At 33.8% G+C, this 23,812-nt stretch overlaps 1 protein-coding gene across 1 annotated transcript in view; it reads left to right on the top strand.

Annotated features, from left to right (window-relative positions):
- The window catches only part of LOC111698572 (maestro heat-like repeat-containing protein family member 1), a 28,738-nt gene extending 5,000 nt beyond the window's left edge, over nucleotides 1-23,738 (top strand). Inside the window, exons 5-54 of the mRNA XM_023468931.1 lie at nucleotides 548-716; nucleotides 920-996; nucleotides 1,261-1,357; nucleotides 1,931-2,046; nucleotides 2,392-2,447; nucleotides 2,549-2,616; nucleotides 2,912-2,988; nucleotides 3,085-3,220; nucleotides 3,502-3,605; nucleotides 3,869-3,977; nucleotides 4,604-4,744; nucleotides 5,043-5,117; nucleotides 5,363-5,500; nucleotides 6,482-6,534; nucleotides 6,837-6,911; nucleotides 8,030-8,125; nucleotides 8,704-8,792; nucleotides 9,144-9,229; nucleotides 9,806-9,957; nucleotides 10,533-10,679; nucleotides 10,929-10,996; nucleotides 11,294-11,336; nucleotides 11,405-11,503; nucleotides 11,840-11,962; nucleotides 12,396-12,487; nucleotides 12,932-13,013; nucleotides 13,380-13,457; nucleotides 13,699-13,800; nucleotides 13,947-14,071; nucleotides 14,580-14,634; nucleotides 14,749-14,807; nucleotides 14,998-15,111; nucleotides 15,488-15,558; nucleotides 15,874-15,983; nucleotides 16,222-16,342; nucleotides 16,502-16,603; nucleotides 16,960-17,023; nucleotides 17,320-17,382; nucleotides 17,560-17,634; nucleotides 17,905-17,999; nucleotides 18,235-18,310; nucleotides 18,631-18,761; nucleotides 19,212-19,300; nucleotides 19,624-19,694; nucleotides 20,009-20,081; nucleotides 20,205-20,334; nucleotides 20,420-20,553; nucleotides 20,854-20,972; nucleotides 22,719-22,842; nucleotides 23,394-23,738. Coding sequence (XP_023324699.1) covers nucleotides 548-716; nucleotides 920-996; nucleotides 1,261-1,357; nucleotides 1,931-2,046; nucleotides 2,392-2,447; nucleotides 2,549-2,616; nucleotides 2,912-2,988; nucleotides 3,085-3,220; nucleotides 3,502-3,605; nucleotides 3,869-3,977; nucleotides 4,604-4,744; nucleotides 5,043-5,117; nucleotides 5,363-5,500; nucleotides 6,482-6,534; nucleotides 6,837-6,911; nucleotides 8,030-8,125; nucleotides 8,704-8,792; nucleotides 9,144-9,229; nucleotides 9,806-9,957; nucleotides 10,533-10,679; nucleotides 10,929-10,996; nucleotides 11,294-11,336; nucleotides 11,405-11,503; nucleotides 11,840-11,962; nucleotides 12,396-12,487; nucleotides 12,932-13,013; nucleotides 13,380-13,457; nucleotides 13,699-13,800; nucleotides 13,947-14,071; nucleotides 14,580-14,634; nucleotides 14,749-14,807; nucleotides 14,998-15,111; nucleotides 15,488-15,558; nucleotides 15,874-15,983; nucleotides 16,222-16,342; nucleotides 16,502-16,603; nucleotides 16,960-17,023; nucleotides 17,320-17,382; nucleotides 17,560-17,634; nucleotides 17,905-17,999; nucleotides 18,235-18,310; nucleotides 18,631-18,761; nucleotides 19,212-19,300; nucleotides 19,624-19,694; nucleotides 20,009-20,081; nucleotides 20,205-20,334; nucleotides 20,420-20,553; nucleotides 20,854-20,972; nucleotides 22,719-22,842; nucleotides 23,394-23,471 — 4,827 coding nt within the window. The 3' untranslated portion in view covers nucleotides 23,472-23,738. The remainder of the gene's footprint in view (nucleotides 1-547; nucleotides 717-919; nucleotides 997-1,260; nucleotides 1,358-1,930; nucleotides 2,047-2,391; nucleotides 2,448-2,548; nucleotides 2,617-2,911; nucleotides 2,989-3,084; nucleotides 3,221-3,501; nucleotides 3,606-3,868; nucleotides 3,978-4,603; nucleotides 4,745-5,042; nucleotides 5,118-5,362; nucleotides 5,501-6,481; nucleotides 6,535-6,836; nucleotides 6,912-8,029; nucleotides 8,126-8,703; nucleotides 8,793-9,143; nucleotides 9,230-9,805; nucleotides 9,958-10,532; nucleotides 10,680-10,928; nucleotides 10,997-11,293; nucleotides 11,337-11,404; nucleotides 11,504-11,839; nucleotides 11,963-12,395; nucleotides 12,488-12,931; nucleotides 13,014-13,379; nucleotides 13,458-13,698; nucleotides 13,801-13,946; nucleotides 14,072-14,579; nucleotides 14,635-14,748; nucleotides 14,808-14,997; nucleotides 15,112-15,487; nucleotides 15,559-15,873; nucleotides 15,984-16,221; nucleotides 16,343-16,501; nucleotides 16,604-16,959; nucleotides 17,024-17,319; nucleotides 17,383-17,559; nucleotides 17,635-17,904; nucleotides 18,000-18,234; nucleotides 18,311-18,630; nucleotides 18,762-19,211; nucleotides 19,301-19,623; nucleotides 19,695-20,008; nucleotides 20,082-20,204; nucleotides 20,335-20,419; nucleotides 20,554-20,853; nucleotides 20,973-22,718; nucleotides 22,843-23,393) is intronic.
- Nucleotides 23,739-23,812: the final 74 nt, after the last annotated feature.

Genomic DNA, 23,812 nt, shown 5'->3' with positions numbered 1-23,812 from the left:
ACGACATTTTTAACTTTAGGATTACTATAGTTTATAAATTATAACCTTGCATAACATTTAATAGGGAAAATCCGATTCACAGAATCAAAAGTTACCTCGGATCCGGATCCGGATCCGAATCAAAATGATATGGATCCGAAACACTGATTTTAACATTAGGAAAATAAAAAATAGTGTTGGTCAGAATAAGAGCATAAAACTTATTTGCAACCTTTCATAATGTTAACTGTTCCAACTTAGAATAGTCGGATTTTACCAGAATTATTAGTTATAACTATAAATTAAATGATTTTGTATTCACCTTACTAACCTTGAAAATTTTATTTAGCAGCTTTAAAATTAGAAATTGAAATGGATAGTCTAGGGAGCATACTGTATTAATGTACTTTACTGCATATAATTTGTGAACATTTACACGAAATGAACACTTTGAACTCCCTTTCAGACTCAAAGGGACTGACAATATTCATATTCTATGTTCTGTGGAAAAAGCTGTTATTATCACGGTAAGCTTACAGTTATTTTTTAAATTTCCATCTGTTTACAGGAATGGTTCTCTGAATACTCGAAGGAAAAACAAACTCTTTCTCCCTCATCGCCAATCAGTGGGCGTCGACCATCTGTATCACCGAGTCAGGTTCAGCCGTTTGGTCGGCTCACCAGCGCCCTTCAGCCGGTCATCACTGTACTGGTTAAACACAGCAGTCTGGATCCTGGTAGGGAAACATAAACAAACTAAATCTGAGAAATAAGAGAAATATTATTTAACATTTGACAAGCCAGGTCACTACTGATCTTAGCTATATCAAAAACTTTAAGAGGAATAATTCGGAATTAAATACATAATATTTCATTGTGACGTTTTTTTAAAGCAATGGTAGGGAAGTGCTATTCCTGGCTAAACATGTTCTTGTTTAAGGTGATGTTCGTCATCGTGCAATCCTTGGACAGATAATGGCTGTTGTTGTTGATGAAATGTTACGGGGTTCAGCTAAAGTAAGTCGAGCATTGAATATCAAAACGTTAATCATTAATGTTTGTAACTTACTTCAACTCAGGAAAGGTTTATGGTCTGTCAGAAATTTTAAAGATCTCCCTAATTTATTTTAAGATTCGAGAAGTAAACCGAGGAACGTTGCTTGATTTTGTATTATTGTTTTTTTGTTTTTTTTAAATCTAGCAAAGACTTTAAGATCAATGGATCAGTAACCAGGAAGATGTAAATCCTGGAATGGATATATTGATATAGAAATTTATTAGGGTTCACATCTGGACAGTATCTTAGTGGATCTGGGTGGAACGTACATGGATAAGGTTATGGATGTACTTCTTGTTCATTTTCAGCCAAATAATACAGGTTAGCACACTTAACTTAAGTTTTGTAACTAGCTTCAGTGGTTAACACGTACTCAAAGTGCCCCAAGATTATGGAATCATGATCTTGGAATAATATGCTATGGTCAGCATACATGTTTTCTCAAAAAGCTCCCCCCCCCCTTGCAACATCATTATACATTTTTTTTGTTATTTTCCAAACTGATAATGATACAATTTGATTATGTTTAATAATAACCCCCTAGTGGTTGAGTGTCTAGCTAGTCTAGTTAATAATAATACAATATGATAATGTTTAGGTAGTTTAATAAACCCCGTAGTGGTTGAATGTCCAGCTAGTCTAGTTAAAAATAATACAATATGATAATGTTTTGGTAGTTTAATAAACCTCCTAGTGGTTGAGTGTCTAGCTAGTCTAGTTAATAATAATACAATATGATAATGTTTAGGTGGTTTAATAAACCCCCCTAGTGGTCGAGTGTTTAGCTAGTCTAGTTAATAATTACAATATGATAATGTTTAGGTAGTTTAATAAACCCCCTAGTGGTTGAGTGTCTAGCTAGTCTAGTTAATAATACAATATGATAATGTTTAGGTAGTTTAATAAACCCCCTAGTGGTTGAGTGTCTAGCTAGTCTAGCCTACAGGCATCCTACACAGTGTGTTCCATTCCTCAAAGCTATTCTCTCAACTACAGCGCATGTCATGAAGGTAAACAATATTTGCATCAGGGGTTAAAAACATTTTTCATTTTAAAGCTTAAACCCCATGTTTAAACCCCCAACCCCACCCATCTCCCTGCAATTATTGAATGCTCCCCCCCCCCTCGGCTCTCCAATAAATTTTGCATACGTCCCTTGACAATAAATTATAAATTGACCACACAGCCGTCTTTAAAGCTGGCATAAGTAACATTTTACACTAAGGGGCATTGTAAATGGTTGGTGTCGAACCGAACTTGAATACGGACAATTTTTTGGCGGGGGCGGGGAGTGGGGATAAAAAGAGCTTATTTTATAAGAAACTTGTGAACTCATTCAACTAATATTTGTTTAGAGTACTAAACTCCCTGAAGTAGCACTGAGAACTGAAATATGTAAAGCTATTTGCAGGTAATAGATCAAATATTGGTATGTATTGGTAACTAAATATTCATTTAATATAACAACAAAGAAAATAAATTGGAATTTTTATTTTAAATAAAAATGTTCAGATTTTCGGAAGCTATTCTCGATTATGTTTCGAACATTAATGAGATGCCTGATACCTCTGTTACGACAGGTATGTTTGTTAGATATTCTATACGTGATTATTTTGATCAATTTTATAATTTCTTGTTGGTTTCATGAGCGCCATTCATTTTTACATTTTCTCTATTAAAGTAGATCTTTGAATATGGGGAAAGGGCATTTAGGTTACATTTTATGGTTATTTATTAGGACAGCTTCAAGGAACTAGTTTTATTTTTGATAATTATCTAACACCCCGACCCTCCTGCCTTGCATGAAATCCCTATCCTCCTCTTACTACTTATATCTCAACCAAAGACGTATATTTATAAATTGCTTTATTTCAGCTCATTTCCAAACTGAAGGTGATACAATATATGATACACTCTACACAACCTGGTTATCAACAGCTAAAGAAACCAAGGTAAAAACCTAGCTACATTCCTACTTACCTAGCTACATACCTACCTACATACCTACCTACATTCCTACTTAACTAGCTACATACCTACCTGTTTAGATGAAGACACTGATTCTGGAAAGTATGGCTGCGTGTACTCCATTCCTGTCCCGTGACAATGTACTTGATCACGGTGTTACTATGATACTGGCTCTTCTAGCTCTCTACAAACGGTTGGGAAGCGTCGCTAATTTAGGTAACGAGTAAGGATCTGATTTAACGGAAGTGAAACATTATTTCACACAGCTACTTTTGATAACTTTTAAAAGTTTGATTTTTTAAGAAGCTTTTGAAGAGTTGTTTTAACAAATAGTACACACGGTACAGTGTTAGGTGTAGATTGAAAGATAATGAGATTGTGATACTCTGTTGTAAACTATCTTTTTACATTATAGTTATAGGTTTAATTAGTTTGGATATTTAGACGGAAAGATGAGAAACTTTTAGATAGAAAACTATATTTTAAAAAATATTAAGAGATTACTGTGTGTGCCTCTCAGTTGATAGATATGATGACGTCAGCATCTCCTGCTGTTCTAGAGACCATCCTTGATCCTATACTTCAAGCTATGTTTATCCAGGTTAGATCATCACACCCTTTAAAACTCAAAATCCTCATTGAAAAAAGATTTATTTTCACAGTCTTCTTGTTAAATAGTAATCTAATATGCTATTAATATTGCAAAAAAGTCTTCTTTGATTAGATTGCAGAACTTTTCTATTGTTTTCCCTTTCTAGTCTAAAGCCCTTTTTTTAAAGAAGTTCACTGATGAATTCCTTTTTTATTAATTAAAAAAAAACATATTTGTTGAATGATCACTGAGGTTTCTAATCTTGTATACAGGTTTGTATACCTGCAGACTATACAAGTCATTCTATCCTGAAGAACCATCATGAAGCCATCAGAAGCTTTGATACTCTCATGAAGTACTATCCAGAGAAAGTTGTATCAGGAAAACATACTTAATAAAATATTGGATTAATTTATGGTATCGCAGAGTTTTCAGTTTTGAATGGTGTATACCCCCCACCTCCCCCAACAAGAAAAAATTATACCAAATAAACAAAATTTTTCAAATTCCTATCCTAAAGTCCTAAAATAAATATATAATTTCAAGAATATTGGGCATTGATTCTTTATTTATTTTTTCTGAAACATTTCACCATCATCCAGACCCTTTTTTCTTCACCTTCCTATGTTTTGTTCAAATGAAATCCGGTTTTTGGTAAAAAAAAAAACAATAGAAGAAAATTATCTCACAGTAAAGATGCTAAATTGATGGTTAAGTTACGAATATGGATATTTCTTTCCTCAGGGTGTATGATTTAAGAATTAGGGGTCAAAAGGAAAGTTTTCTTATGCTTATCATACTTTTTCCTAAAAATTGTTTTCCCCTCAAAAAAAATTAATTTTCCACAAGTCATCGAAAAATTCCATTTTTTTCGCTTCGTGCAAACATACATAATTTCTGGGAAACAAAATGATTTTCAAAATTCAAGAAAATAAATGTCCCTTATTTCCTTCTTAGTTCTTAGTAAACGGAATAACTAACCAATATTAAGTGTGTATTGTTGAAAGGTTTACTGTTGAAGTTTGATAACTCTGACGATAAATCCCGAGTAGGAGCTTTAACCGTGGTCAAGCACATACTCAACCTTCCCACCAAAACCCTGAACTACAGGTTGGATGAGATCACCAGAGCCATCCATCAGAACCTAGGTGAGTTACTCAATCTATCAGTGAAATGTTAAGGTTTAGTAAAGGGGGTAAAAGTTGACAAATCAAGAAAAGAATTCATCCATATCAAGTTTTGCTGAAAACCTAAGAATGATGTTGTTAGCCAAAATTACTTAATTCCGAATGATTGAACCTTGATTCCAATTGAAAAGCATCACAATTTTGCTAAGTATGGTTAAAATGTTTTTTACGCACAAGATGCGCAAATCATTGTGTGTATGGAAACACGGTCTGAATTTCTGATTTTCTTCTTCTTATATTTTATATCTAATTTATTTAGGAGAACAGAACAGTAGTGTACGAAGACTGATTGCTCAAATAATTGTTGTTCTGGGAGATCATGGTTGTCTTTCAGGTTAATTATCTTAATTAACTTAAGAAAATTGATTTTATATCGTTGGTATTGATATGTTTTTCACGGGCTTTTACTCATGAAATGGAGGATATTTTTAATGTGATCAGAGACCAGATTTAATGAATAGCGTGAGAAGTGACTGAACCGCGTTAAAGTTGAAGAGAAGTGGTTCAACGTCGTCTACACGACTCAAATATTTCTCATTATTATAGTCTACGTCTTGAAATAAAGCTATATTTGTTTAGGAGAGTCTGGAAAAGATTTCATAGATTTTATCGTAAAAATGTGCGAAGAAGGAGATAGGGGTACCGAGTTCAGCAGTACTGCTCCTGAACCTTTAGCTATTATGGGGGATAATATACTGCAGCTACTCACTAATTCAGGTAGAGAGGGGGAGGGTTGGCCGTAGGGTGGGGGTGTAGTAAATGCCATACTCCATAAGGGGTTCTTAAACACGTATCTATCCAGGTACAACTCAATTTCACTTTACTGTCATTGTCAAAACTGGACACGATCTCGTAAGCTATGAATGCCAAACCAATGAACACGATCTCGTCAGCTATTATTGTCAACATGGACACGATCTCGTAAACTATGAATGCCAAACCAATGGACACGATCTTATCAACTCGTTCGTTCAAACGAGGATCAATTACTCTATCACTGTAATCAAAGCGGAGTCTATACCAATTGAGTATATTTTAGATTCTAGATTCTAGATTAAATTTAATAGACTTAATTACAAGTTTTTCGTCATTAATGGAAATACATGATATGCGTATTTATTAATAAGCGAACAATGTACAACGTTATTTATCTAGATTACTATGAGGCCTCTGTATTTATTACAGGAATAGTATTGCTCCTGAACCACAAAGGGAGTGTTCGCGAAAAATTGAAGACTAAGGATTCAGATATTACAAACAAAAGTCATCTATGTAAATATGAAAATGTCGTCTTCATTATCAAAAATCCTCGAAACTGGAATAAATGTTTTTAAAAGTAACTATCAGATCATAAAAATGAATGATTTGTTTGGAATTAAATTAATTTTTTACGATCCGAGTTGAATGTTGCAACTTTCTGAGTTCGTATGAACTTCTTCGGTATGAGTCGTTTTTATAAATTTTCTCCTGATAGACGCAACAGATAGAAGTAAGATTAGTAGCGATCAAAAGCGCTTATTTTTCGCCGTAAGCCTTTTTTTTCGCGAACACTCCCTTTAAGCTATTAATAAGTTTTGCGATCGCGCTAGCTTTTATTAATTGCTACGGAATTTTATAGAACTTGTAAATTAATCGCATTAAGATTCGTTTTAGGGGTATGTATTACATATCCCCATTAAATAACAAGAATATTTTTAGTAGTTGGAGTTGAGCCTGTTCTGTGGCCGTATTTACTAGAGTATTTAATGCAGGTTGGTCTAGTTCATTCATTTGTAATATAATTGTATTTAGTTCCTTTATACAATTAGACTTTCATTCCTTTTTGTGATTACGCAACTTAAATTGATTAAGTCGTATATTAAAAGAAATTCAGGTTTTTTTTATTTGTACTTTTCAAAGCAGCATCATGGCTATTTTTCATGAGTGAATTTTCTGACTGCTTTTGCTGTATTCTTGTAAAGACACATTTTTGTATATGTTATTATTATTATTATTGTCAACCAGTCATTCAATAAAGTTGAGATCAAACTGATTACAATATTTTACAATTAAGGACACGTCAACGCTTGCTGTTTCTGCTGTATCAAAATCCTTGGCTGTTTTATCAATCAAGAAACAAGCTGCAGAGGTAAGTACTGCAGGTCGGGGTAATAGCAGTGGTTAGCAGTGAAAACTCACGGTTGTTTTATGAGGAATTATTAACCCAAGAGGAAGATATTAATATAGGATCCTAAGTTTGGTGTAAAATTTGAAAACCTGCAATACTGTAGTAATCCTGTGCTGATGATAATAACAAATTACATAACTCTAGGATTCTAAGTTTGGTGTAAAATTTGAGAACCTGCAGTACTGTACTAATCCTGTACTGATGATAATAACTAATTACATAATTTTAGGATTCTAAGTTTGGTGCAAAGTTTGAGAACCTGCAGTACTGTACTAATCCTGTACTGATGATGATAACCAATTACATAACTCTAGGATTCTAAGCTTGGTGTAAAATTTGAGAACCTGCAGTACTGTAGTAATCCTGTACTGATGATAATAACCAATTACATAATTCTAGAACTCTGAGTTTGGTGTAAAGTTTCAGAGCTTGCAGTACTGTACTAATCCTGTACTGATGATAATAACCAATTACATAATTCTAGGATTCTGAGTTTGGTGTAAAGTTTGAGAGCCTGCAGTACTGTACTAATCCTGTACTTATGATTATAACTAATTACATAATTCTAGGATTCTGAGTTTGGTGTAAAGTTTGAGAGCTTGCAGTACTGTACTAATCCTGTACTGATGATAATAACCAATTGCATAATTCTAGGATCCTGAGTTTAGCGTAAAGTTTGAGAGCCTGCAGTACTGTACTAATCCTGTACTGATGATGATAACCAATTACATAATTCTAGGATTCTAAGTTTGGTGCAAAGTTTGAGAACTTGCAGTACTGTACTAATACTGTACTGATCATAATAACTAATTACATAATTCTAGGATCCTAAGTTTAGCGTAAAGTTTGAGAGCCTGCAGTACTGTAGTAATCCTGTACTGATGATAATTACCAATTACATAATTCTAGGATTCTAAGTTTGGTGTAAAGTTTGAGAGACTGTAGTACTGTACTAATCCTGTACTAATGATAATAACCAATTACATAATTCTAGGATTCTGAGTTTGGTGTAAATTTTGAGAGCTTGCAGTACTGTACTAATCCTGCACTGATGATAATAACCAATTGCATAATTCTAGGATCCTGAGTTTAGCGTAAAGTTTGAGAACTTGCAGTACTGTACAAGTCCTGTAGTTCTCTTCTCTAGACTCCTCGTGTTAGCATCTAATCCCCAGGTGCTAAATCTTTATTTAAAAAAACATGACTATGGTCTAGATATCTGCAACAAGAAATTGAATCTTTTGATTTCAAATTATGTTAATCATTTTTATATTTCCCGAAAAATTAGAATTCTTTAGGGGTCGTGAACAAGGTAATATTACGAATTTTCATAGTTACTCTGAATCTTACTGTATCATGGTTAGATTTCTTTTTAAAGGTACGGTCTTCTCAATTTTCTTTTTATTGATGCTGTTGTGCAAGGCAATAAGGCAAGGAACGTAAATTGCGGTTGCGTATTCTCTGCGTACATATTGAAACCAGTTCTCGCTGTGTGGTATATGCATCAGTTTTCCTCTGGTATCCGAGGAGATAAAAGCATTAGATTTGAAAAATTCACATAATAGTTTTCTATGACCAGAATATTTCATTGATTTTTTTGTTAAAGATGGATCCCATATCAAGCTTTGACATCCGTCTTGTGCTTACTTTACAGCCCAGAGACAGTACACTGCAGTAAAAAAATGCTTACACCTTTGAAATAACTTTACATTATAATTCTTTGTAGTTGTGTATCAATTAATATTTTCTTTAGGTTAATGGGCGCGGGATTAATATCCTCAAATTCTTGAAAAGTTTTGCTCCAAATATTCACTTCGGATTGAAAGAACTCTGGGATTCAAGGTTAGTCACAAGACATAAGGAGAGGTTGCGGAAGAGCCCAAGTCACCGCGATACTTGGTTGCGGACCACAATGGACCAAAGTGTGAACTAGCAAGCATGGTAAAGTTCAATGTAAAAAATAAAAAGTTTAAAAATTACTCATTTAAGACAAAACACAACGGAAACAGTGCGTATATTAACTTAATGTGGATCCGAATTTATTTTGTTACATGTAATAAACCTATGTGGGATCAAGCGTGTAGGTGGGTTTGCTTACATTTTACTGTGACGCATTAAGACTGCTAGGATTCCTCCACTTTAGGTTTACTCGGAATGAATTCCGCATTAGGACTAATTCGCGGTTGTTTCCAGGTTTCCCCTTCTCCTGCACTACCTGGATCAACATGAACCTGTAGACCTTCATCAATGGCACAACTGGTTGCTAGATCTACTCACAGGAAACAAATCCTTTCAATAAATCAGAAAATAACTTTAAAATTTAGTTCTCTCTAGAATCTAAGAATATTATCATATGAGTAACTTCATTTCTTCTAGAATTGTCGTTGGCCGAGCTTTTAAAAATGCTACAAGGCAAATTGAATTTGTCCTTTTTTTGGATTTTTTTTCATTTCTTAAGTTGTATTTAGAAGTTTATATTCTCCGTAGTTTGTCATTTTATGAGTTCTTTGAGGAGTTGGTCTGTTCGGGAGTTTCTCTTTTTATGAGATTGTATTTTCAGGAGTTGGTTTTACAGCAGTTGGTTTTTCGAGTCGGTCTTTTCAGAAGTTTTATTTTCAAGGGGTCTTTATAGGAGTCTTCATTTTTAGCTTGTCTGATCAGGAGTTTTTTTTTAGAAGTTAGTCTTTTTAGGAGTTTTTCCGTCAAGATTTTGTCTATCTGGTGATTGTAATTTCAGGATTTTTTGGGATATAACTTTGTCTCAAAGAATTATTTTTGTTAAGTGGTTTAAATGAATAATCATGTTTTAATCATTTCAGGTATCAAGGTTCTTTTAAGGATTTGACTATTGATAGACTCTCTGGTCAAAATGGAGGACCAGGACTGGTGTATGAAGATGGGGAACTGTTTGGTTCATCAGTTCAACATGTACGAGAACTCCTCTATTGAGAAATCGTTTGCAATCAAGTCTGTAGGGAAGGTTCTGGTTCAAATACAGAGTAACGAGGTTAGTTAATATTACAAATGCCTGTTATAGATTGATCCCTTTTACTAGGATTGTTATACAGACACAGGCAAAGGTCATGAATATGTAACCACACAAAATTGAAGTGAACGTCCAAAAAGGATAGAAATAGAAACCTCCAAAGAAAAAAATCAATCATAGCTAGTTTAAGAGTTAGAATAAGGGAAATACATTTTCTGCCAGAAAGGCTTGACTGTGAAACGATCGTTTGAAGAAGATAACAAATAAGAAAACCGGAAAAACGTTAAAATAAACGAGTTAACTTCATGATTAAACTAGCCCAGTCTTACACTCTTTTACATTATGAGGGCTCCTCCCAGGTTTATATTGAGGGATCATTAATGGAGGAAAATGGCCAAATTTTGATGTTTTTACGCTAATTAATGACATTAAAAAAGTTTTTAAAAACTGGCAGATGTTGCCAACTACATTGGCAAAATTATGAAATTATGCAGAATGTTCAATCAACCAATCAATGGTATGTGATCTCAACGCTGGTTAAGTTTGGTTGACAGGATCAAACGACGGATACCTGCTTTGACTTAATATTGTTCCAGGTGATCCTGAACCATTTATCCTCATTATTCCTGGCAGCTCTAGAGCCCGGGGTCCAGGAGGAGAGCTGTGGTATTGCCTTCGGGTCCACTGCCAGTACTCATCTTAACCTTGTCATGGATAAATTGGACACACTTTACAAATCCCAGGTAGGCTAGCAACATTACTTTATCTTAAATATTTGGTCAATATTGGATATAAGTATAAATTTGACAGTTGAAGCCCTGATTTGTGATTATTATTGAAATTCTGGTTAAGACCAAAATTATTAAGTTGTGTAGAAAATACAGCGTTTAAATTGGTTTATTTTTAACATTTTGTTAAAGCTCGTACTTTATCTCCATGATCTTCATTCAGCAGTCAAATTAAAAGACATATTCTAAACTAAGAGTTTTTAGGTTAAAAAGAAGTCAACAACATTCTTCGGTTTATTACGAGATAAAGCTGGTGAACAAACGCAGTCAAGGTCAGGCAAAAAACAAAGACCGAAATTTATGATTTGAGCTAGGTCGCTGAAATACCTACCGCCAGTTCAACGGTGGTTCAAGATTTGAACTGGCGATAGGTTGTCCAGCGACCAGCGAATTCATTAAAATCGGACCCAGATTCATAAACAAGTAGAATATTAATTACTAATTTTCAAAATCCTTAATCTGTAAAAAGTTTATACATTTTGAGGTTTAAAAATATGGCCTCTACTGTACAACTTTGATATTCCTAAAAATATGTTTGTTTCATGCTTAATCCAAATTGTTTATTTTAGGAGTTTAGCAATAATCCTGCACAGTGTGGGACAAGCGGCCAAGGTAAAAAAATTGATTCGAAAAATACATTTTTATTTAATATTATGAAGTAATTATTGTTTTAATTGCAGAATGCACCAACCCCAGAGCTGGAACGGTTTGCTGAGAAGATGATCAAAGATTTCCTTGCTCCTGCTCTCTTTACCTGCAGAGAGTCCGAGAAAATACAGGGATGTTCAATGTTCATTGATTGATTACTACAAAATATGCGTAAATAAGTTCAATATTATTATTTCTTGAAAATTGTCCATAATTTTTTTGCAAAAACCACATCATTTTTTGACATTTTTGGGACATATTTAAGATATAAATGGATAAACTTTTTGGCAAAGTCGATTGTTTTTCGAGTGAAAATATGTAGAGAGGGGGGGGGGGGTTGGCTTCGAAAGTCTAGCAAACATAAGCCCACATATATTTATTGCCATTCTCTAAAAAAAATTAGCTTTTAGAAGTTAGTTAGCTATCTTTTATCATCATCTAATCTTGAAAATATCCCGTAACTGCAGGAGTCGGTGCTGGCCTCTGTTTCTGAGGTTGCTACCGCCTTTCATAGCGTTCACAAGCACAACCCGTATTTCGTGATGCCACAGCAAGAGGAGATCCTCAGCTCTGTCATTGCAGTACTTCAGGTAGAAAATAAACTAACAAAAACTGCAGTAAACAAAAGAAAATATTTGTTTGTTTTTAATCTTAATGACAGAAACAATCTTAAGAACTGACGAGGGTCAACCCAGACCGAAATATGTTTTCAATAAAATGTGGAACTAACATCTACTTTATTTACTCTACCGAGGTTCGGTCCATCACCATCACCGAATTTTAAATTCAAAGCTTGTGACTTCCGGGATCAAGTAAATTCCTCGTGGATATTTCGTAATGGCCGTACACTGTAAGGATTTATAGAATCAAGCACGTATCCCTCAAATTTTAAAGTTCCTACGGTGAATATCGTGATCTATCATTGTAGATTATCGCTAATTCATACAAAAGTTTTACCTCTGGACCTGCGTAACCAGGGTAGGTTGTTTTAGTTGGCTGGACCAAATTAAAATTCTGTTTTAGGATAACTTGATATCCCTGAAATCTAAGCAAATGGCCCTGATTGCGATTACAAATCTGATTCAGCTCCCACCGGTCATCAGTCAATTAACTAGGTACAGCATCGGTATTTGTCAGAGTTTTTATTTTTAGTTTGTTGTCAGAAAACCTTCATTTTAGTCACACTCTTGTTCAATCTTATTCTTTTTTGATCTTGTTCCATTCTTTTCTTTATTGGTTTAGTCACTACGAATATAAGGGATGAGAATTGGACGTCCCTGAAACTCTGATTTTATTTTCTTTTACCGCACAATTTTACAGTAATAAATACTAATCTGTATTCTGTAACCCACAAATGCTTTTTTTTTAAACGCAATGGCTCAAATTGGGCATGTGCCGTGCGGGAACAGTTTTTTTAATATGACTTTAAGTAGCCCTCAAAGAGGTTCAAGTTTAAAAATCATTGTTCAAATATTTAACTTGAAACTGAAATGCCAATTTCCAATTTTTTAGTTTGTTTTGTCTTGTTTGAAAATGATTTGAAATTAAATGTGATTCAGGTGTTCTCTACTGAAGGCAAGCTTTAACACACTATTCAACAGTTTTCTTGAGGCGGACTGTTTTAAACATGAAGATTATAAGGTGGGGGACATGTAGAATCATCTCTAGATTAGGTTTTTTTTTTAATTACAAAGATGAAATTGAATTGAATTGGGATGTAACTTTTAATTTAAACTAAGACTAAGATCAATTTTACTTGAGAACTTTTTTGAGCTTCTAAATGTTGAAAGGCACTTTTTATTCATCAATATTTATAAACTAGTAATCTGTGTTTTCCTCAAATGTTGACGAGGGAGCTCGTTAGAACCACGGGAAAGTTCTTAGCTTGCTAGAAAAAACGCAAGTTGAGTTAGTCGACTTTTAAATAGAAAGGTTAGATTACCAGGCAAAGCTAAGTTTCCAAGCTATGGGGTTACAAAGTCTTTTCAAGGTCTTCTTTTTATCCAGGTAGCTAGTGAGTTAGAGAAAAAGTTAACCAGCATAGCAGACAGTCTTCACATTCTTATTCAGAAACTTCTGAAACAGGTAACACGAATATTTTCTTTAATCAAATCTAGAGCCCTCAATCCTCCTGATCGATCAATGAATTCTGTTCCCATAACCTTGCAGAAATTCACTTCTATTCCATTGAGCTCAGTCTTCAAAAATTCAAAACATATCGACTTTGAGAATTTTCTTGATTTAAACAATCTTTGAAATTTAATTTATGCTCTAATAGATACGAAGTATATCGGTTTGACAGTTCATATTTATCTATCTAATTTAGGATATGGAACAGTCCACAGTTGATGAGATATTTACAATGCTTGAGACATGGCTCCGTTTAGACCAACCTTTATCTAGGGAGCTGTCTGTCAACATTCTTCAGGTACAGGAAGATTCATAAAACAGGGAGCTGTCGGTCAACATTCTTATGAACAGGAAGATTCATAAAACAGGGAGCTGTCGGCCAACGGCCCAACATTTTAAAGTAGAAGCAGATTCATTACAACATATGTAATTACTTAATTTCAGGGTGCTTTGGATGTGTACGCTAAGAATGTAAAATTAGGCGTAGGATCTCCAACCAACTTTACCCCTGGACCGTATATGATTGGAGCTATGGTGGCTAGATGCCATGATCCCTCACTAACTGTGAGGTAATCTATATATATTATATATACTTGGCTTGTCTAGCTGTCTGTCTGTTTTTTTGTTTGTATCCAATAAGCGTAAAAACGGCTTAACTGATCGGGCCCACATTTTTTGTGGGACCTCACTTGACCCCAGGGAAAGTTAATGGATGATCGAATTTTCAAAAATTTGCTTCTAACGAAATTCGATTTTTGAAAATTTTGAAAATTCGCGAAATTTTTTTTTATTAAATTCGCGAATTTTTTTGTTTGTCTTTGTTTATATACAAAGAGAACATGTTCACAATTTAAATAGAAGATGAGCGCGAAGCGCTCTAAAACCCTAGTAAACTAATAATCGTACAGGATTTTATGATGGCTTTATAAAGTTATTCATCAGAACTGTTATGTAAGATACCTCCCTAATAATGGAATTATTTCACTTCGTATCCTTAAAAGTTTATCACATCACATGGACAAATGTCAAATATTTTTTCAGTTAATGGCATACGAATTAATTAGATTTGTCTTGTAGGAGAACAGCTTTGGCGTGTCTTCAGACCCTTCTACGTATCCTTGGTGTTTACGAGGTATCAAATCCAACATGGAATACTTAAAATATCTTTATTTTTTACTGCCTTCTGTCTCTTGTTATGTAATTTTCTTCAAACTTTTAAATAATTAAGTTATTTCTTGCTTCCCAGGGTTTGTCTCCTGAGACCGTAGAAAACTCATTGGAACAGTTGAACACTATGAATGTCAGGTGGGCCGGTTTTATCACTATTATTACAAAACCATTCTTATTTTAAGATTAAAAGTGTCATACTTGGAATTTCAATCCACATCAATTAGATTACAAAGCTTTAAAACACCTGGTAACTGTAACGAATGGTTGTGTTTTATGATACAAAAGTTTACGGTTGCTGTAAATATTGATGTATGAAACTAAACAGATGCAACAACCTGGAGATGACCGGAAAGATTGACCGCGGTGCAATCAGTGATGCGCTGGTCAACGTGCTTAACGAGCGTATTCAACATAATCACATTCTGACGCTTCTAGACAGGTAAATTTATTCAGGGCACATAGTGAGTCATAGGTGAAAGACTTTTGGAGATAATTAAGACAAGTTTTTCATCTTTTTTCATATTTCTTTATCCAAACATTTGTTTAAATTCTCCTTAAAATCATTATTTTTTCAGTGTAGCTAATAAAACTCAAAAAATGTTGACGCTACGGGCAATCATGCATAACTTCTGGGGTGGAAAGGGGGAGGTGATTTTTCAGGAAAATACACACCCCTGTAGTGAATAATGAAGGAGAGAAAGGCGCTTAAGTGTTAACTAATAAAACCGATAGATTTTATCTTAATTGCACCTTTTCCTGCACTAGAAAGATAATTAAGTTTTAAAAGAAAATATATAAAAAACGAAAATTTTCAGTTTGGTTGATGGGTTGCTTGATTCTCAGTTGACCAGTGTTTCTGGTTGTATCTCAGTATTCGAGGGACTAGGTAATAAGATTTTGAGTAACATCTTAAAAAATCTCACCAGTGTTGCGAAAAGTTCCTATATGGTAAATGTAAGATTTAATTGATTCATCTTTAAAATGTTGATTTGTTGTAAGTGGTCGGCAAATCCCCACATAATAAATTTGATATGTATTGAATTGTCAACTCAAATTCAAATTGTCAAATTGTGAAATGTTAAAATGTTAAATTGTTAAATTATTAAATTTGTAAAAATGTTAAAAATTTTCGGGTATAAAGATGTTTACTTGTTAAACTGTTTAAAGTCTAAAATGTTTTAATGTCAAATTCTTGTTGTAGTAAGTGTACGGGGTAGTGAGGTGTTCCAAAATGTTCCTGGTTTGGCGAGCAAGCTGCACTTCAAGATGACAATGATGGCGGTGGATGAGACGAGTGATCTCATGGCTAAGGTTTGAACTAGAATTAATTTTATTTTAATTAATATTTGTAAGTCTAATTTATTTTGGATTGGGCAACTCTGCAAACACATGTTTGTGTTAGGAGATTGCATCGTAAATATTTTTCCAAGTTTTGGTTAATTTTTGTATTTGGATTCGTGGATCCGCATATTAATTATAAAAACACTGATTGCTTCAACTCGTTTTTTTCAGCTTTTTGAATCTTAAATATAATTTATTTTGAATTAAGGTTGCAGTCAATATTAGATATCTGGCCGTGCACAACTGCCGTGGTGTGGTTTCTAGTCTACTGCGCGCAGAAATGCCGTTCGATCAGTCGGCTAAACTTATCTGGACTTCGCTTACAGAAGGTAGACTATGCTTAAATAAGTGCAAAATCAAAAACGATTTCATCCTTAAATACATATTTTCTTGATAGAAGTATAATCATACAAGCTTGAACCCGGGGGGGGGGGGGGGTGAAGAATTGTTCTCTTTGAAATCTTAACACAAATAATATACTTTTCAAGGTATAAAGCTGAGCACTGATGTACTGGACCTGTTGTTGGAGACAAGTGGTGATCATCCTGTTCGGCAAACTGTACATGGAACCTACCTAGCTGAACCATTAGGTATGTACTAGATGTATTCTACAGTTACACAGTTATAAACATACTAGCTGAAGTGCCTGGCGTTTTCCGTGAAAAACAAAATAATGGTTTTTGAGAGAAAAATCGATTTCTAAAATACATAATTATTTACTATTGATGAGCTCAGCGAAGAGCTCTATCACAGATTTACTCTCTAGCTGAAAATGCCAAATTTGATCTAAACCAAAAATCTAGTTAAAAATATAAGTTAAAAGGATTAGAGGGAATTATACCCCCATTATGTATAATGCATTTGAGCTTAAAGCAATTCCTACTTTTCGTGATTTTATTTGTTATAACCTGATAATTTTTTTCTTTTTTTAATACATATATTTTAGCTGTTTCCAGTATCTCAGCATTAACAATAATGCTGGACTCTCACAAGTTAGAAGTAATCTGCAGGCAGGGGTTAAATAAATAGGAAAATATGCATTCTCTAAATGTGCGTGTTGGGGGGGGGATTTATAATAGGGTTTTCACAGTTCAGGACTGAAACTTTTAAATCGGAAGATTTTGCAAAACGATTTGCAAATCGGTATTTTAGGAAAAGACCATGATTTTTGATATTACAGGGTACGTTTTTGTTTGATTAAGGCAAACAATCCCTTTAAACTGAAATATGCATTCTTTATGACAAAATAAATGAAGGGGGATTGGGTTGAAACATTGTGTTGTTGTTTAATCCTTTAATCTACAAGAGAGGAGTTTGGTAAAATATTCAGCCATCTTATCGTAGTGTCATCACATTTTGTAAACGCCAGGTAAAACAGAAATTTGACATTTTTCCAACCGAAGAAGTTTTTAAACAAAAGCTTATTTAATGTTACCCATCATTTGAATTGTCCAATGTGCATTGGTGCAGTTTGTAAAAACTTTAAAAACCTTTGCTGCAATTACAATTTGGGAATAAATGATTAAAGTTATTTTTTATTTTGTAGATTTGAGAGAAAAAGATCTGATGCAGGGGTAGTATCTACTATATCCCCATTCATTATAGCTCTAGAGGCACTTAGGTAGGATACAGTTAGCGTTTCATGACCTTTCATGTTATGCAGTTGTTACTTAGTTAATATCCAAGCCTTTTTTTTAAAGGATTAAATTATAAAATCAAAAAATTATTAATCTGAAAATGACTTCAGGCTAGAAAATTGGGTACATATTTTGAAGATTCCCCCTTTTCAAGAATCATTTATTTTCCCCAATTTATGAAGAAATTAGTAAAAAAAATCTTAATATGAAAGGAAACAATTAGATTATGAGATTTAAGTAATATATTAATTTAGGAGTTTGTTTTCTTCAATAAATTGTTTGGTTGTATCTCATAGTATAACAGCTGATCAAACACATGCAGATTTACAAACACTCAGGGCTGTGTTAGGTAGGTTTTATTATAGTCACATCACATCACATCACATCACATCACATCACATCACATCACATCACATCACATCACATCACACACCACACCACACCTAACCTAACCACACACAACACACAACATGAGCGCATACCTTTTAGTGCTTTATTTATTGTTTTATCTTTAGTTCCTTTAAGTCTATTAAATACCAAAAATATCCTTTATAATCCTTATTTATGATTAATCCTTGAATTAGGACGTATGGTTCGCTCTGTTGTAATCCATGCTCCACATCTTCTCCAACTGATGGTTTCATCTCTCCTCCCCTTCAGGTCAATAATCCTCTAAATGATAGATTAGGTTTAAGGCGCAGGGTTTGTGTTTCTACATCTTAAGACATGATTTGATCATGAACAGTGGGACAGTAGATGTTTTTCTTTACGTCTGGCTGATTTATTCTGTTACAATATGTCAGAATCGCGTATTAGCATAATTAAATAAGATGATAAAGCTTGATCTAAGTATTAAAAACATTGTAGATCTCTAGCACATTATTTCCGATTTCATTGTCTAGTTAAAAGCTTTTTTAAAAAGGATGTTGTTATTCTTGATGAGTGAATATTGTAGCTCTATTGTTTTTTACTGTGTGCAGTTATGGTTCCAGCCCTGATTGTGTCCGTGAGGCCAGTATATCCGTCCTACGTTGTATATCCCTGGAGAAAGCAGGAGGAGATATGGTTCTTCTTTCCTCTGTTATCTCAGCTCTTCTCAAGGGTATTTCAGGTAACATAGTGCTAAGGATCTAAAACATTTTGATCCGGATCTAGCACACGACATTTTTTTCTTTAGTTATACCTTTTACTTTAATGAAGAAAAAATCCGGTTCTACTTCCTTCTCATTAATTTTTTTATGCTGAAACGTTATTTACCCGTTGCTATTCAGACTTCAGAGATATCAGAAAGATTGAAATACTTAATAATTGTGTTAATTGAGCAAATATATCTTTTTGAATGTTTTGGTTAATAATTTGTCTCTTTGATCTAGATCCAGGATACTTAAATATTGCGGCTCCTACTATTTCCTTAGCCATGGAACTGAATTAAACGAATTTGAGCTACGTTGCTGAACTACACACGGCCGGTTATTGATCAGTTATCATGGAGGATCCCTTGTACAAGTTAAACCTTCTTCCATCACCATTATACTAAAGTAATAAGATATTGATTATTAAGACCCTGCTGGTAAGGTTCGTGAACTAGTTCTAGAAGGTCTGGTTGGAGTAGAACACTGCACTGTGGCAGATATTGATACATTAGCAGAGGTATTTTTTATCTATCACTTCAGAGATTAGAGTTTGACGAAATATGACAAAAAACATAAACAAAAATGAAAGATCATTTTTTTCTTTGAAAGTATAAAATTTCCTTTGGGACATACATTTTTTTCGCTATAGAGGAGCGGTGGGCTAATATTATTCAAGTTTAATTTCTAACTTCATATATATATACATATATTTTCTTCATATATATATATACATATATTTTCTTCATATATATACATATATTTTCTTCATATATATACATATATTTTCTTCATATATATACACATATATTATAACTTCATATACTACATATACTTTTTAAGGCTTTGGTTGCTGGATATGTGCAGGGAATAGAGGACGAAAAATCTTCAGATGTAGCACTTGTTGCTCTAAAGTACGTTGATTAAGATTTTTTTTATAAGCGGTCCCATTTTTTAAGTGCATTTGTTAGATTACTAAATGATAAAAAATTATTTTGTTTGTTTGTTAATTTTCTTGTAATTTTTTCACATATTTATATTATTGATATTGATGGTTATTGAATCGTTAGAACTGACGAGTGTCAACCCGGACCAAAATACATTTTTTAATGTAAAATTAACACCTACTTTATTCACTGTATGAGGTTGGATAATCATCCACACCAAATTTTTAATAATGAATGTTGGTTGATTAATGTATTAAATATAAACAAATACTAATATTAAGAGGATTGTGTCGTATCCTACCTGTTCTACCGGCGCACTACGTTCATAATTCAATAGATCTGATCAGTCTTAAGGTAAATATACATTTGGTAATTCAAATATTCTTTTTCTAAAGAAAATGTAAAACAAGGAATTCTCTCTTGGCTTCTAGTTTTATTTCTTTAATTTTATTCGTTTTATTTAAAACATAATTTTAGGTTCGGCCATATTTCGAAATGGCTGGAAATGAACATAGAGCAGCTGCTGTACAACTGTACAAAACATTGGCTAAGTTTGCTGAGGGAAGTTTTAGGACAATTTATCTTGATCATTGTCAATCCATTCTAGGTAGGCTTCTTTCACTAAAAACAGGGTTTAAGTTAATCAAGCTATAGATTAATATCTTCAAAATTCATAAATATTTTTTTCTAAGGTCCTGTTCTGCTGTACAGTACTTCCTCGCACAAGGAGACAAGTAAAGCGTGCCTAGCCACACTGGAGGTTATACTAGAGGCTGCTAAGGAACCTGACCTCGCTTATCAAATAAATAGCTTCAATATAATCAAGGTTGGACTTTTACTACTTTTAATTATTTTTTACTTCCATTTCTTTGAGAATTTATTTAGTTTTTGAATAATATGTTTGAGGGATTTTAATAATTCACGTCTTTAAGACTCGATCGACTGTTAAAATATATTATTTTTAGTTTTGATTTGATGGAAAATTTTAATAGATTTTAAGGATTATATTTAGTTTATTAATAACGACACATTTTAAGTGGAGTTGTTAAAAGGGTTTGATTTCCAATTTCTGTATATATATTTTAGTGGGGTGGAATATATGTTTAATCCATCGGAAATATTCTAGGGGTTTGATCAGCTGATGGATAAAATTATTGGATGTTCAAGTACTGAAATTAACAGTATGCTTGAAAGCTTGATAGGACAGTGTCTTGGATATTTCAGAAGTAGCAATCCTAATCTCAGGTTAGTCAAACCAAGAGCGAGCATGAAATCTTTCTCTTCGGCTCACCTCAATTTGCACTGATTCATATCTTATATATTCTTCTGGTAGGCAGTTTATACAGGACTCAACCGTGAACTGAAACACAATAACCCTGTTAGTTAAAGTCACAATAAAAATAGAATTCTAGCCTTTAAAAATAAAACTTTCCCCAGGTTAAAACAGGTTTATATAATAAAACATTCCATTTTATATAAATAGAAAAATTCACTTTCAATGTTGATATGTCCGGAGGTTTGTAGCCTATAGCGTTTAGAATGCACCGCAGCCTCGGGTACAATAACTAAATATGAGCTTTATAGAGTTGAGTTGAGATCTTTATATGTCTTTTCAAATATCCTTTTTCAAGTTATGACTCGCTCACATAGATCACAAGCATCGTAATCTAAATTAGTACCTGTCCGTCCGTCAGAGGTATCGGAGAGGAGCAGGACAACCAGGTCAGGGTTGTCGGAGATCTGGTATACTTAGAGATGGAGGCGTCTCTAGGATACTATCCGAGGAAGCATAGAATTCAAACCAAGCGTCCAGAGACACAGGAACACTCGGACTCCCGTCAGATCCGAGTCTTGTATATGTAGAGAACTCAAACTAAGCGTCCAGAGATACAGGAACACTCGGACTCCGTTGAAATCGGATTCTTGTATACTTAGGTTTTATCATGACCTAAGATTAGTAGGTGAGAGGAGAGGAGTGCATCTTCATCCTAGAGACCAAGGATGCAGATAAGTTTAGCTTCGCGAGGCAGCGGAGAGGTTAAAGTTCTAGAGATCAACAGAAACTCAGAGCCAGCCTAGCATAAGAGTTGAAGTAATTTTGAGGGTTTAGGATAATTTTCAAACTCAACTTTGAATGTTTTCATAATTACCTGTTCAGTGCGTGGAGACATGCACGGAACTTTTGAGGGAAGAATTACAATTATCGCAACAAATTATATAAAAAACATGGGATATAAACCATCCGTTAGAAAAGAATCAAGCAACATGGAGTAAGTTTTCATGTGAATATTTAAATCACGGATGATTTATAAACCTGGAGAAAGAGATCGAAAGCAGATCAGAAGGATGCAACTAACCAATATTTTAAATGGAGTGGCTAGCTTTTAAGCATTTATAAAAATTATTTACAGTCTTTAAAACATGTATCCAGTTATAGAATTAGACTCAATTTCAAGATTATAAAATAGGCATTTAAAAAAGGTTTACATTAAAATCTTAGATTAACAATTTGAACGTTAATGTATTCAATGTAATTGTAGAGATTTGTAGGATTAGTTGCTTGAAGATAGGGGTTCTCTGTAGGATAAGCTGGAGAACTTCTCGACTTTGAACTCTCTGAACACATAATAGTTTATAAAGAATTTAAAGATCCACAGATCTTACAACTGTTCACAGTGAACAATAGGTGATAGGTAAAATCATTCATACAAAAATGTGTAGAAAGTAAAAAATCATGATATTTTAATTCTTTTATGATTCACAATTACATGGTTTCGAACAGGATATTGCTGGGCTCACGGCTGCATGGTCAACCCCCCCCCCCCCTTCCCCCCAAAGGATGTCTAAAGCAATCTCTGTAAAGTATGATTCGATTTGAAACCACGATTCATAATTTAAGTATAAATACAAGATAAAGAACTCTTTTCCTTTTTTTAATTTTGCACTTTTTTCTTTTGTAAAATCTCTTTACGTTCTTACCCACACATTAAGGAGAAACGCTGTAATTCTGCTAAGCAAGGTTCTTTGTAAGCCTGGTCTTATTCCTGGAGATAAGGATGGATTCGATGAGGAGCTGATAACAGGAGTTTTAGGAGGAACACTAGATCTACTCAAGGTAAGGAATACAGGAGTTCTAGGAGGAATACTAGATATACTCAAGGTTAGGAGGAATACAGGAGTTCTAGGAGGAACATAAGATCTACTCAAGAGTCAAGGTAGGAATATTAGATCTACTCAAGGTTAGGAATACAGGAATTCTAGGAGGAACATTAAATATACTGAAGAGTCAAGGTAGGAATATTAGATCTACTCAAGGTTAGGAATACAGGAATTCTTGGAGGAGCATTAGATCTACTCAAGAGTCATGGTAGGAATACATGAGTTCTTAGAGGAACATTAGATCTACTCAAGGTAGGAATACAGGAGTTCTTGGAGGAACTTTAGATTTGCTCAAGATAGGGAATACAGGAGTTCTAGGAGGAACACAGGAGTTCTAGGAGGAAGACAGGGGATCTAGAAGGAACATTAGATTTACTTAATGTGCGGAAACCAGGCTACAGTAAAATATACACAAAGAGAAGTTGTAAAAAAAAATACAATTTTTTCTCCTAGGGATTTTTGTTAACCATTGTATAATTAAGTATCTATATAGTGCTTATCCTCTAGGATCCGGATATTGAGGTTCGTAAGACTGCTGCGCTGTATATTGGAGACCTGGTTACTTTGCAGGCAAACCAGTCCTAAATACCAGCACCTGAATATCATGATCTTCCGATATAACATGATTTTGCATAATTCAATCATGATGCCAGTCATACCTTCCTATACTGCACAATTAAAGTTTATTATTAGTTTAAGTTAATGAAATTTCTCCGTTCAGAATGTTTTCTTTTTTTGGCGGGATATTATCCAGAAGGAAACAAATGTTTATTTAAGGGCCTATGCTTTTCCGTCCGAACAATCGATTTAAACGTTTAATCTCTTTATTTTAAATACGTAAAACATAAACATTATTTTACTAAATTGTATTGTAGTTTGTAAACATTGTAACAGTTTACTGTAATAATTTCCCATGGACGGTAAAG

Source organism: Eurytemora carolleeae, unplaced genomic scaffold, assembly GCF_000591075.1.
Source record: "Eurytemora carolleeae unplaced genomic scaffold, Eaff_2.0 scaffold297, whole genome shotgun sequence".
Lineage (NCBI taxonomy): Eukaryota > Metazoa > Arthropoda > Copepoda > Calanoida > Temoridae > Eurytemora > Eurytemora carolleeae.
Note: the sequence above shows the minus strand (reverse complement) of the source record. Positions and strands in the feature narration are given on the sequence as shown.